This window comes from Chlorella variabilis (assembly GCF_000147415.1).
Source record: "Chlorella variabilis unplaced genomic scaffold CHLNCscaffold_33, whole genome shotgun sequence".
NCBI lineage: Eukaryota > Viridiplantae > Chlorophyta > Trebouxiophyceae > Chlorellales > Chlorellaceae > Chlorella > Chlorella variabilis.
The window spans coordinates 9,284-21,358 of record NW_005435055.1 but is presented as its reverse complement, the minus strand read 5'-3'; the positions used below and the strand labels follow the sequence as shown (position 1 = coordinate 21,358).

The 12,075-nt window shown below is 67.7% G+C and overlaps 4 protein-coding genes across 4 annotated transcripts in view; 3 read left to right on the top strand and 1 right to left on the bottom strand.

The window, feature by feature from the left end:
• Positions 1-1,078: 1,078 nt before the first annotated feature.
• CHLNCDRAFT_55279 (hypothetical protein) lies at positions 1,079-3,277 on the bottom strand (the record flags this gene model as incomplete). The annotated part of the gene is made up of 8 exons (XM_005843155.1): positions 1,079-1,214; positions 1,256-1,418; positions 1,593-1,872; positions 1,992-2,040; positions 2,204-2,372; positions 2,513-2,617; positions 2,789-2,930; positions 3,104-3,277. 8 exons carry the CDS (start codon positions 3,275-3,277, stop codon positions 1,079-1,081), a joined length of 1,218 nt encoding a protein of 405 aa, XP_005843217.1.
• Positions 3,278-4,747: 1,470 nt separating this feature from the next.
• Positions 4,748-8,101, top strand: CHLNCDRAFT_141294 (hypothetical protein; the record flags this gene model as incomplete). Its single annotated transcript, XM_005843206.1, has 15 exons — positions 4,748-4,848; positions 5,010-5,108; positions 5,339-5,438; positions 5,629-5,701; positions 5,750-5,784; positions 5,865-5,963; positions 6,107-6,163; positions 6,338-6,423; positions 6,582-6,640; positions 6,724-6,797; positions 7,006-7,121; positions 7,273-7,354; positions 7,540-7,613; positions 7,756-7,801; positions 7,955-8,101. 15 exons carry the CDS (start codon positions 4,748-4,750, stop codon positions 8,099-8,101), a joined length of 1,248 nt encoding a protein of 415 aa, XP_005843268.1.
• Positions 8,102-8,467: 366 nt separating this feature from the next.
• On the top strand, positions 8,468-9,618 carry CHLNCDRAFT_141293 (hypothetical protein; the record flags this gene model as incomplete). The annotated part of the gene is made up of 4 exons (XM_005843205.1): positions 8,468-9,008; positions 9,203-9,291; positions 9,434-9,484; positions 9,580-9,618. 4 exons carry the CDS (start codon positions 8,468-8,470, stop codon positions 9,616-9,618), a joined length of 720 nt encoding a protein of 239 aa, XP_005843267.1.
• Positions 9,619-10,281: 663 nt separating this feature from the next.
• The window catches only part of CHLNCDRAFT_28318 (hypothetical protein), a gene marked incomplete at both ends in the record, with an annotated part of 5,929 nt that continues 4,135 nt past the window's right edge, over positions 10,282-12,075 (top strand). Inside the window, 3 exons of the mRNA XM_005843204.1 lie at positions 10,282-10,329; positions 10,463-10,715; positions 10,909-11,063. Coding sequence (XP_005843266.1) covers positions 10,282-10,329; positions 10,463-10,715; positions 10,909-11,063 — 456 coding nt within the window. The remainder of the gene's footprint in view (positions 10,330-10,462; positions 10,716-10,908; positions 11,064-12,075) is intronic.

Sequence of the window (12,075 nt, the reverse complement as noted above, 5' to 3'; positions counted from 1 at the left end):
GAGTCTATGTTGCAAGCTAGTTCTTGCTTTACCAGACTTTAAGCCCACACAAGCACAAGCCCCGTGCGCCACTGCGCCAGGCGCACCCGGCGCCGGCGCTCGGGCACATCGCACAGGAACGACGCAGGCGTGTAGGCCTCCGCAGAGATGCTGCCCCCCCACACGTCCTCAATGTACCGCTGCACCTTCACGGATGCATGCGTGTACGAGGCAACATGGCGCTCCAGGAGCGCTTCCGCCAATTCAGGTATGGCAACCCCCTCGTCAGCAGTCAAGTCGCAGGGGGCGCCGGCCGCCGCGAGAACGCGGCTAACCTGCGCTGCCCAGGGCTGCCGGGCCAGTGGCAGCCCTGTGTCCGTGTCGGCAGCCAGCGCAACGCTATCCAGCATGGCAAGACGGGCGACCCGCTCGCCGCCCATAGCCTGCAGGTTGCTCACAAAGCGTGCAACCTGCAAGGTCCAGTAGGCGGGCAGCGGCAGCTGCCCCGTCTCTGCCAGCACAGTGAGGGCTGGGGTGCTGTCCCGCACACCCAGCAGCCCTCGCAGGTACTCCAGCTGTACCCGCTCGCATGCCGTCCTGCCCTGCAGAATCAGCTGCGGCGCCCAGATCTCTGCCCCGTACGACAACGTCGGCAGGACGTAAGACTTGAACGCACGCATGCTGAGCAGGGGGTCCTGCAACCCATTCTCGGCCAGGCGGCGACGCAGCAGGTGCATCGCGCGCCGCCCAGCCTCCGCCCGATACGATGCCGCCGAGGCAAAGGCCTGCCGGCAGTGCAGGTGCACGCCGAGGTATCTGAAGGTGGGGACGGTTTCCACCTCATTAGCTCCCGACATGATGCAAAGCTGCGAAGGGTTTTTGCTATTGCTGCCCTTTAGGACGTGGGGGTCGGCGCCGTGGCACAGCCCGGGGCGGCAATGGCCGCGGTGGACGTGGGCGGGGTGGGCGTGGGGGCTTCGGCCGTGGCGGCTTTGGCCGTGGCGGCGGCTTTGGCCTCGGCCATGGCGGCGGCCGTTTATTTGCCGGCTTAGGTGGCGGAGTAGCAACAGGCAGCGGGCCAGATCCCAGCAACGGAGAGTCATCCGGTAGCCAGCCAGGATCTGACCAAATAGGGTCGGGAGTATCGATCTTGATCTCTCCCGAGCCCGACGGCGCTGGAGACGGTGGCGGCGGCCGCGGGGAGGGCGATGGCGGTGGAGGGCCCGGCTCCCCCTCTGACAGGGCCGCGAGCAGCAGGGCGGGGCGCAGCTGCGACATGGCGCTGCGCATGCGCACAATCTGGCCCAGCGTGAACCCTGTCATGCAGGCGTCCTCGCTGTAGTCCATAAAGTTGGTGACCGAATCCAGGCCTGCCTGCTGCGGGCAGCTGTCCTTGCCCACCGGGCAGCCCTGCGAGGGTGTCAGCTGCGCCGGCGTGTCTGCAGGGCGCAGCAGGATGAGGTCGGGAAGGTGGCAGCGAGGGTTAGAGGGATTGGGCAGGGCTCTGCTCTGACCAAGCGGCCACCAGGCAGCCGGAGGCAGCCAAAATCACACCACCGTCGCCAGTCTTCTCCCTCCCTGCAGTGCCCGGCCGAGGCCGCCACAAGCCTCACCTGAGACGCTGTCACTGCCGCCCGAGGCGGTGGCGCAGCTTCCAAAGACGTGGAGCAGGGAGAAATAGTGGCCCAGCTCGTGTGTCAGGGTGCGTCCGCCGCTGTATTTGAGGTAGGGGCCGCTGGGCAGGGTGCGGTAGTCCAGAGCCACGGCCTGGAAAAAGGTGCGGAATAAAGAATGGAAGCTGCGGGTGGGCACTTGGGCGGCGGCCGGCGAGACAGCAAAACTGCAGTCTGCGGGGCGACAGCCGGCAGGGGTGCGACGGCAGCCAGGCACCCACTGCAGGGCTGTTGCAGAGCACGGGGAAGGTACAGCGCAGGCACAGGCACAGGTGCAGGCGCAGGCTGCAATGTGGGCGGGGCCCGACCAGGCCAGTGCCTGTGTCAGCTGCTGCGCACCTGAGATGCATCAAACTGGTTGTTGCCGTTGGGCAGGTCAGGCATCACACTGCAGGGAGGCAGGCATGGGCCCGGACAGGCTCAAGGACGCTGGGCTTGCCAGATAGAACCTGCGCCTGACGGCAGGATGGCGCCAACAGCTGGCGTCGCACCCATTCCTGCCTGTCTGCCTGCTGCCTGCCTACGCAAGGAGCCGCCAGCCACGGCCTCACCCCAGCACGCCACCAGAGGAGGAGAGGTCGCAGACGAGGACGTTGACGGCGGCCGCGGCCTGCGTGTTCACTGCCACCAGGATGTCCCCCATCTTGTTGTAGCAGTCCCCCGTCCAAGCCTGGCTCTCGTAGAAGCGCACGTCTGGCGGCCGGAACTGCAGCCCCGTGCCTGCGGCCAGGCAGGAACGTGGGGCGGGCCCGGCGGCTGGGTGGAGCAGAGAAATAGATGCCCCCGCTTGCCCCGCGTTGCGTCAGCAGGGCCAACTGAGTCTTTGGATAGACAGCCAGCAGCGTGCAGCCGCGCCCCACCTGAGTAGTCGGCATTCAGCACCGCCACCTGCGCCTGGATCTCCTGGGTGCTGACGGGCGGGGCGCCCTTGTCGGTCAGGCTGGAGTAGCCCCGCCAGTGGATGACTGCAGGGGAGAAGGGTTGGGTCCAGGCCAGCACAAATTATTGTTCTGAGGAGGGGCCGGCAGCGCGGGGGCGGAAGCCCCCGACCCGGGCCTGCTCTCCTGGGGGGCGGAAGGAAAGGGGGAACACAGGAGGGTTCTGTGTGGAAGAGAGCCTGCGGCAGCATCGCGCACCATGGAAGACAATCGGCAGCTTCACCCCACTGAGCGGGAAGGTGACTGTCGCTGCCGCGGCTGCTGCCTGCATCTTGCCGTCCCCGCCGCCTTTGGGCCGTGCCGCTGCCACCGCCGCTGCCACCGACGCCAGCGGGTGGTGCTACAGCAGGCGGGCAAAGAGGGAGGAGCACGCTCCTGGTTAGGAACCACAGGGCCAGCAGCTGACGGTGACAACAGCATCCAATTCTGGGCGCCTGGACCTTGCGCAGCAGCAGAGTGTGGGCTGCAGGTGCAGGTCGTGGCACTAGAGTGGCGCGAGAGTACCGGCCTCACATGGTTTGTCCCACAGGCGCGGTGGCGCGGCTGCCTGGGACCCAGCAGGCTCCGGCTGCCCTTGACGATGAGCGAGGGGTCGCTGCTCAGGTCTGTTCCCTCGTCAGATGCAGCAGCCGCGAGGGTGACCACTGCCAGCCACAGCCACGCTGCGGGCCTCTCTGCACCCCTCATGGCGCTCTTAACATGGCGATCCGGTCCTCAGAGCTGCTGCAAGTTGCTGCAGAGGCACGCGGGCACAGTGCGACTCTACTGTGAGGGCGCGGGGTCGGTGGGCAGCGCAGATCTCGGTTGATGCGTTAGAGAGCCCGGGAAACGGCGTGGGGAGGCCAGAATCGGCGGCTAGAGGGGTGAAGAGGAGCAGCTTCGGCACAGCGTCCTCGCCCCGCTTGCACCTCGCCACCTGGCCAAAGCTCGACGAATTGGGGGCATTTCACGGCTGCGCCGATGGCATATCTAGCTGGGGGGCGATGGCCGATCGTCCATTGAGTCCTTGATGCCCCTGCTCAGGTCCCTCGCCGGCGCCGCCGCCGTCTCACCGCGCTCGGCCACCGACAGAGCCCATGCACTAACGGATGCAGGAATTGCGTCAGGTTGTTCCCGACTGCATAATGGGGAAGATGTGAAGGGAGGAGGGAAGGTGTGCCAGGCATGAATGCCTCTGGCGGACATTCGCGGCGAGCTCGCGCTGCAGACCGCCGGCCGTGCCAGGGCAATGTGTTCTCATGCCCAGCCAGCGCCCGGCAGAACGGTGCTGCCATGCCCAGCGCTGCGTGTTGGACTGGATGACAGGGCAGCTGAGGTTGAAAAGGAAACCGCCATGCCCTCCGTCGAGGCGGCGATCGGGCGGCACAGAGGTGGCGCTCCACGTCGGCCCCTTATGAAATTTCGATGGTGGCGCTCAGGCAATTGCGCGTTGTTGTAACAGCACTCCCTGCATATCGGCAGGCTCACGGCCGATGGCCTAGTGGCATACTCGCCACAATCGTGGCGCCACCAACCATGTTTTCACGCAACGTGCTCACGAAGTGTTTGCGTGCCCCAAACATGTAGTAGATCGGTCAGCAGCTGCATCTACGCCGGGCAGACATTTGGCTGTGTCGCCCCACGCCGCACCGCCCGCCGCGCAGCGCAGAGCGCAGTGCGAGGGTTGCTCACAGCTGGACCGTGCCATGGCGCGCATATGGCTGGACCTCTGGCAACTCTTTGCTCAACGGCAGCCCTGTGCTGCGCCATGGCCGACCGTCGGGTGACCCCACGACGGCGTACTACGCACCGGCGGTACGGCAGCATCAGCACGCCATTTCTGGATGCGACCACGCGGCCGGGCAATCTGGGCGTCTTCCTGCATCCATTTCGGCAATCGCAACAGGCGCTGTTTTGCCAATTGGTGAGTGACAGCTGGCCCTCGGGACGACCGGGCTGCATTGGCCGGCCGAGAGCCCGTTGAGCGTGAATTTGGCAGCTTAATTTCATAAGAAGTTTGGTTCAATGCGCCGAGCCATGCCGTAGACGGGTCAACCGCGCCATTCTTGAGGCGCATGCGGCCCACCGCCGGCAGCCGCCAGTTGGCTGGCAATCGACGTGAGGCTCCCTGCGTTGCTGGACCCCTTGCAGGCCTTCTAGTCTGCCAAACTCTCCACCATGACGATCGGAGGCCAGGTGCAGTACTGTGGCCTCATGACGCTGTGCACACCCGTCTGGGTGGGTATGGCCGCCAAGCTGGCTGGGCGCATGCTGGCCAAGTAAGTGGTGGGGAGGAGCGAGCGTGTTAATGTGGCTGTGGCTTGGATCTGGCACGCAGACCCTGCCCGCTCTAAGAAGATGTATGCTTACATCGCGCCGCCTGAAGCCTTCCTGCGCCCTCACATGCCAAACGCCTGCCGGCTGCCCCGCCTGTGAGCAGCCCCGTGCGCTACTTCCGCAAGGTCGACCGCAGCAATCTTAAATTTGCCGACCCCATCCCAGACATGAAGCACATTTACGTTGAAAATGCTGGAGTCAGGTGCGGCGCTGCCGGTGGAGAATGCTGGGGCCCGGGGCGGCGCCAGCGCAATGGGCGTCCAGGGCAAGCGACCCAGAGCCTGGATGGGACTACTGTCTGTGGCAGTGGGGGCAACGCGCCCCATGGGCTGCATGCAGGCCAGCCATGCGGGCAAGCGCTTCCCACCTGCGGGGCGTGTTGCGTGCCGCCCAGCGCCCACCTGCCGCGTGCCCCACCATGCACATGTGCAGGCTGCATGCCGCCACCCACGGCCTGGGCAGCGGCAAGCCTCTCATGCTCTTCCTGCACGGCTTCCCCGAGACCTGGGCCACCTGGAGGCACCAGCTCAAGGTGCTGAGCTGCAGAGAGCTGCCGGGCGTGTGGCCACTTGCCAGGCACCCCTGCTGCGTTCCGCTGCGTGCTGCCGGCATGCTGGCATCGTGCATGCCGCTGCCGCCAGGTAGCGTCTAGCACAGCTGGCTTGCACCACTCCACTCCAGCAAGCAAGTGTCCTGTACCGCTGACCTTGCTTGTACCGCAGGAGTTTGCTGGGCAGTACGAGCTGGTGGCCATGGACCTGCGGGGCTACGGCGGCAGCGACGCGCCCAAGGCGGGTTGCTGGGCAGCCCTCAGCGGCAGATGCTGGCTTCATTGCTGTGCAGCCCGCCTGATGCCACAGCAGCGAGAGGCGGGAGCAGTGCACCGCTGTTTTCCGACGGCCTGCTGCCCCCTTGATCTCCTCCCTGCCGCCCCGCCCACGCTGGTCTTGGCGTGCAGGGGGTGAGGAGCTACACCGTGGACAAGGTGTGCTCCGACGTGGCGGCAGTCATCGCCGCCACCGGCAATTCCAAGGCCATTGTGGTGCGGCTGCTGCTGGTGCCTGCTGCTGGAGGCTGTGGCCGGCTGCTGATGGGAGCGGTTGCCTGCAGCCGCCACCTGCTGCTGCCTGCTGCTGGTGTCCCCTGCTTGTCAGCGCCATGCGCCGCCGCCGCTGCTGGCGCTGGCGCCGTTGCCTTCAGGTGGGGCAGGACTGGGGCGGCGGCATCGCCTGGCTGATGAGCATTTACTACCCGCAGGTATGCCTGGGGCCGGCTGGCTGTGGTTGGTAGCAGCAGCAGGCAGTCGAAGGGCGCGTGTGGCGCCTGGCAGCCTGGCTGGCTGGCCAGTCGCTATGCGCTGCCCGCAGCGCCGTCACCGTCACCCAGCCTGCTCACCTGCCTGCCTCCCTCCTCCGTCTCTCCTCCTGGCAGCTGGTGGCGAAGCTGGTGGTGATCACCTGCCCTCACCCCGCCGCATACAAGGACCCCGAGCGGTTTGATGGGGAGATGGTCAGCAGGTGGGCCGGGGCAGGCAGTGGCGCTGCCTGGGGCTCCGCTGCCCTGCTGCCCTGCTGCCCTGCTGCCGCATGCAGCAGAGCATGCGGCAGAGCACGTGGCTTACAGCACTGCCGCCGCCGCTCGCAGCCCACTACTGTCGCCGCGGCCTCGCATGCAGGCAGTGGTACACGCTGCTGTTCCAGTCGCGGCTGGGAGAGGCGTACCTGCGGCACGGAGGTGCGCCGGGAATCTGTAGTGGTGGGGAGGTGAAGCAGGCACACTGACCCCCTCCCTACCTGCCACTGCCGCCGTGCCCGCAGACTTCCGTGAGATCCGGCGGTGGATGACGCAGGCGCCTCACGGCGCCCTCACGCCTGGTGCCATCACAGAGAAGGTGCGCCGCCTGCCGCCTGCCTCTCTGTCCACCGCCTGCTGCTGGCGGCCGCTTGCTGCTTGCATGCTCACCCACGACCATCTTCATGCTGCGCCAGCGCCACTCCTCCTGCGGCATCCCCGTCTGCCCACCTGCACTGCCACGTGCTGGTGGCTGGGCGCCACCGCAATCCAACGGGCGCCGCTCGGGTGCCGCACCGCGCGTGCAGGAGTTGGAGCGGTACAAGGCCGCCTTCTCCCGCCCTGGCTCCCTCACCGCCGCCATCAACTACTACCGCGCCTCCTTTGCCTCCACCACCAAGTGGTGGACCGCCGAGGTGGACAAGTGAGTGAGGCACGCCGCTCGTGTGGTGAGGTGGGGACTGCAGCCACCGTGCCCTGCTCAGCCCGCGCCTCTCCCACACCTCCCTTCCTGAGCTCCCTTATGTGGCACAACACGGTGATGTGCCTGCGCGTGTGCTGGATTCAACCTGCAGGGCCTACTACACCTTCATCTCCGCCCCCACCCTGCTCCTGTACGCCGACAAGGACTCGGTGTTCCTGCCCAAGATGTACTCGGTGGGCACGGGTGGGGGCAGGGCTGTGGTGGGGATGTGTGGGTGTGGAGGTGGGCGGGCAAGCTGAGGCAGCTGGCAACTGACCGCCAGTGGCGGTGGTGGCTGGGCCGGGCTGCCAGCCGGTCAGCGCCGTCGCCAATGCTGACCTGGAGCACCACGCTGGCGCTCTCCCGCCCGCGACCGCAGAAGACTGAGGAACTGGTGGACCACCTGACCACCGTCTGCCTGGACAACTGCTCCCACTGGGCTAACCAGGACAGGTGGGGCGGCGCGCAGGCGGGTGGGCGGGCACAGCCTGCTGCCCATCTCCTGGTGCTGCTGCTGCCTCCTGGGTGCCGATGGTTGTCGGTGCTGCGGCCTGGATCGGTGGCTGCTGACTGCGCTGCCTGCCGCCTGCTGCAGGCCCGACCTGGTCAACCAGAACATCGCCGCCTTCCTGGCCGGCAAGGTGGGCGCAGGGCGCATCTGGCTGGGGGGCCGTGCCATGCAGCAGGGCAGGCTTCCTACAGCTGCATAGTTGCACCTCTGGGATTTCCAGTGTACATGCGTGGATTGGGCTGAGGGGCACGTGCCGCCTCCCTCCCCGCCTGCCTCCCTGCAGCTGGAGGCGGGCAACCACAAGGGCCGCCGCCCGAAGGGCAGCATGGTGATGGTCAAGGCGGGGGTGCCTGCCTCGGGCACCGCCACGCCCGCCGCCGCCGGCGCTGGCGGCTGGGGCAGCCTCGCCCAGGTGCCCAAGCAGGACTGACGGCGCCGACGTCAGCGGGAGGGGCCGGCGTTGACGAAGGATCGGGGAGAGCTGTCGCGGCGAGCGGCGGCGCGACGGGCCGACGGCCGATGAAGGTTGCCAGGCAGCCTGGAAAGGATGCGCTGAGATGGTGTATTGCTCAGAACAGTAGCATGTATGCACAGCCGCTGCAACGCTAGCTGTGCATGAATGCGAGTGGCGGTGCCTGGTGGCGGGTGCGGCGTGGCATGCATGATGGGTTGGGAAACGTCGCCCCCGCATTTATGCACTGCTCCGCAACTCAGAGACTAGCTCATCACAGCTCCTCCCTCTTCATCACCCGGCAAAGAGGCCAAGGCATTCCCCGCCCGCCATTGCTCGGGGCCGATGGCGGCGCCGCAGAAGCTGGACTTGTACCTGCAGGGGCTGGGGGCGTTCCAGGAAGGCGCCGCCACCCTCAAATCAGGCGACCCGCTGTGCCTGCAGCAGCTGGAGGGCGGCCGCCTGGCGTGCGTCACACAGGGCGGCACCCCTGTGGGCCTGGTGCCCGCGGACAAGCGAGGCATGCTCATGCGGGGGCCCTGGTCAGGGACGGTGCGCAGCATGAGGTGGCAGGCGGTGGCACCCGCAGCAGCAGCAGCCGGCGAGGCAGGCGGGACAGCAGAGGGCACGCCTGCGGCAGTGGCAGTGCCGCCGCAAGAAGCGCCACAAGACGGCGCTGCGCCGCCGCCCAGCACCCAACAGCAGGAACAGCAGCAGCAGGAGGCGGATCAAGCGGGTGCACAGCTTGCGGCCCTTGTGGTGCAGCAGGTGCTGGTGCGGTTCACTCCCGAGGAGCAGCGCTGGCAGCAGCGGGGGGCTGAGCCGGAGCCGCCGGCGGGGGATGGGGCCACGGCGCACCTTTCGTGGGAGCAGTTTGAGCAGCTAGGTGGGCAGGCTGGACAAGGGCTTGATGATGGCTGGCTGGTTGAGCTGCATGGCTGCCACTGCATGGCTGCTGCTGGTGTGGAGGGTGGACTACCCGCTCTGAGCCTCCGCCTCAACTGCCACGCCCCTTCTTGCATGCTCACTCTCGACATCTGTTACTCCCTTGCTGCCCATCTCGCCTGCATCCCCACGCAGCGGCCAGCGAGGAGGTGCGGTGGATGCTGCGGGACGAGAGGCTGCAGAAGGTGGTGGCGGAAATCGACGCGGCGCCCAACGCCGAGCGGGTGAGGCAGGAGCGGGATGCGGGCATGATGCTGCCGCCGCAGAGGGGCTGGGTGGGCTGCTGCTAGTGTGCCTCGCTCTTTCTGTGGCGTCGATGCGCTGGTGGAGGCCGCGCCAACCAGGCAGCTGCCGCCTGCTGTGCAGGCGCTGGTGAGGGCGCTGCAGGCGCCCAACTTCAACGAGTTTGCGGACAAGGTGAGTTGAGGGGGGCAGCAGGCGGGCTTCTGGCGCCAACTGCAGCTCACACCTTCCAGCAGCACAAGGAGGCCCTGCCTGTACACTGCATGCAGGTCCTGTCGGTGGTGGCGCCCGAGGCGCCACCTACCTGATGCACGGCAGGACGAGGCAGGGCAGCAGGCGGATGATGTGCCGCCGTGCCGCGCCCAGCGGAGGGCGCCCAACCGCCAGCGGTACAGCCGTCGTACTCCGAGTTATCCAGCCATGCATGCAATCCGCGCTGCGCCGCCGTCTGGTTCTGCGTGTAACCATCTTCTCTCCTGTGCTGCGCTCGGGGCTTCTCAACACAGCCGCCACAAAGAGTGCCACGTTCATTCCGCACGAGGGCGGCGCAGCAGCCTGTTTTCGGGCTCATAACACAAGGGAGAGGGGTTTACCCCGTGGGGAGTGGTAGCCATGGCGCAGCACCTCACCGCACCAACCAGGGGGGCTCTCCAGACGCCGCATGCGGCTCTGGGGGGGCTGCAGGGAACACTAAGGTGAGAGGCGCGGTGGGCGGGGCACACTCTGTGGGTGCAGCGGCGGTCCGGCCCGCCGCTGCCGCCTCCCAAGAGTGCGCATTGCGGCGCCTGCGTGCCCACCTCTATCCGCACTGTCGCCGCTGCAGGTTGCACCAGCAGCACAACCAGCTCTTAGTGCGGCACCAGCAGCACGCAGCGCCGCAGTGGCCGCCCCGCCGCGACGCCGCCTGCCGCATCGTCGCGCGGGCGGCGGCGCAAGAGGCGGCTCCCGCGGCGGCCGCCGACGCCGCCAAGGGCCGGTCGGGCTCCTCGGGGATCGGCAGCGGCATCAAGCTGGAGAATGTGAGGCCCAGCCCTGCCGCCCGTCACCACTTTCGCCCCTGCTCTCCTTGCCAGCCCGCTCTTTCGCCCTAGGGCGGTCGTCGTTGCCTGCCCGCCCGCCTCACCCCCCCCCCCTCCGCCTCGCTCCCTGCAGGTGGCCATCACCTTTAAGAACCAGCAGGTGCTGCGGGACATCAGCTGGGATGTGAAAAAGGGGGAGCGCGTGGGCCTGGTGGGCGTCAACGGCGCCGGCAAGACCACGCAGCTGCAGGTGCGGCGCCATCCCGAGCTGCCTGGCAGGCGCTGGCTGCCGCTGCATCCGCCGCCCCTGCTGCTGCCGCCTGCTGTGCAGGCGCTGGTGAGGGCGCTGCAGGCGCCCAACTTCAACGAGTTTGCGGACAAGGTGAGTTGAGGGGGGCAGCAGGCGGGCTTCTGGCGCCAACTGCAGCTCACACCTTCCAGCAGCACAAGGAGGCCCTGCCTGTACACTGCATGCAGGTCCTGTCGGTGGTGGCGCCCGAGGCGCCACCTACCTGATGCACGGCAGGACGAGGCAGGGCAGCAGGCGGATGATGTGCCGCCGTGCCGCGCCCAGCGGAGGGCGCCCAACCGCCAGCGGTACAGCCGTCGTACTCCGAGTTATCCAGCCATGCATGCAATCCGCGCTGCGCCGCCGTCTGGTTCTGCGTGTAACCATCTTCTCTCCTGTGCTGCGCTCGGGGCTTCTCAACACAGCCGCCACAAAGAGTGCCACGGTCATTCCGCACGGAGGCGGCGCAGCAGGCTGTTTTCGGGCTCATAACACAACGGAGAGGCGTCTACACCGTGGGGAGTGGTAGCCATGGCGCAGCACCTCACCGCACCAACCAGGGGGGCTCTCCAGACGCCGCATGCGGCTCTGGGGGGGCTGCAGGGAACACTAAGGTGAGAGGCGCGGTGGGCGGGGCACACTCTGTGGGTGCAGCGGCGGTGGCGCCAGCGCCCCGCCCGCCGCTGCCGCCTCCCAAGAGTGCGCATTGCGGCGCCTGCGTGCCCACCTCTATCCGCACTGTCGCCGCTGCAGGTTGCACCAGCAGCACAACCAGCTCTTAGTGCGGCACCAGCAGCACGCAGCGCCGCAGTGGCCGCCCCGCCGCGACGCCGCCTGCCGCATCGTCGCGCGGCGGCGGCGCAAGAGGCGGCTCCCGCGGCGGCCGCCGACGCCGCCAAGGGCCGGTCGGGCTCCTCGGGGATCGGCAGCGGCATCAAGCTGGAGAATGTGAGGCCCAGCCCTGCCGCCCGTCACCACTTTCGCCCCTGCTCTCCTTGCCAGCCCGCTCTTTCGCCCTAGGGCGGTGGTCGTTGCCTGCCCGCCCGCCCCCCCCCCCCCCCCTCCGCCTCGCTCCCTGCAGGTGGCCATCACCTTTAAGAACCAGCAGGTGCTGCGGGACATCAGCTGGGATGTGAAAAAGGGGGAGCGCGTGGGCCTGGTGGGCGTCAACGGCGCCGGCAAGACCACGCAGCTGCAGGTGCGGCGCCATCCCGAGCTGCCTGGCAGGCGCTGGCTGCCGCTGCATCCGCCGCCCCTGCTGCTGCCGCTGCTGCCTCTGCCACTTTACGTGCAATGAGTGACGGTTCCTGGCGCGCAGCAGCTGGCAGGGTCGTTTGGTTTGAGGCTTCGGTGCAGCCCCAGCACCGGATTCCAGCCCCCTGCGCCTCGCACCTCGCTCACTGCTGCCGCCCCTCCTGCCCCACCCCAGATCATCATCGGCGAGCTGACCCCCGACA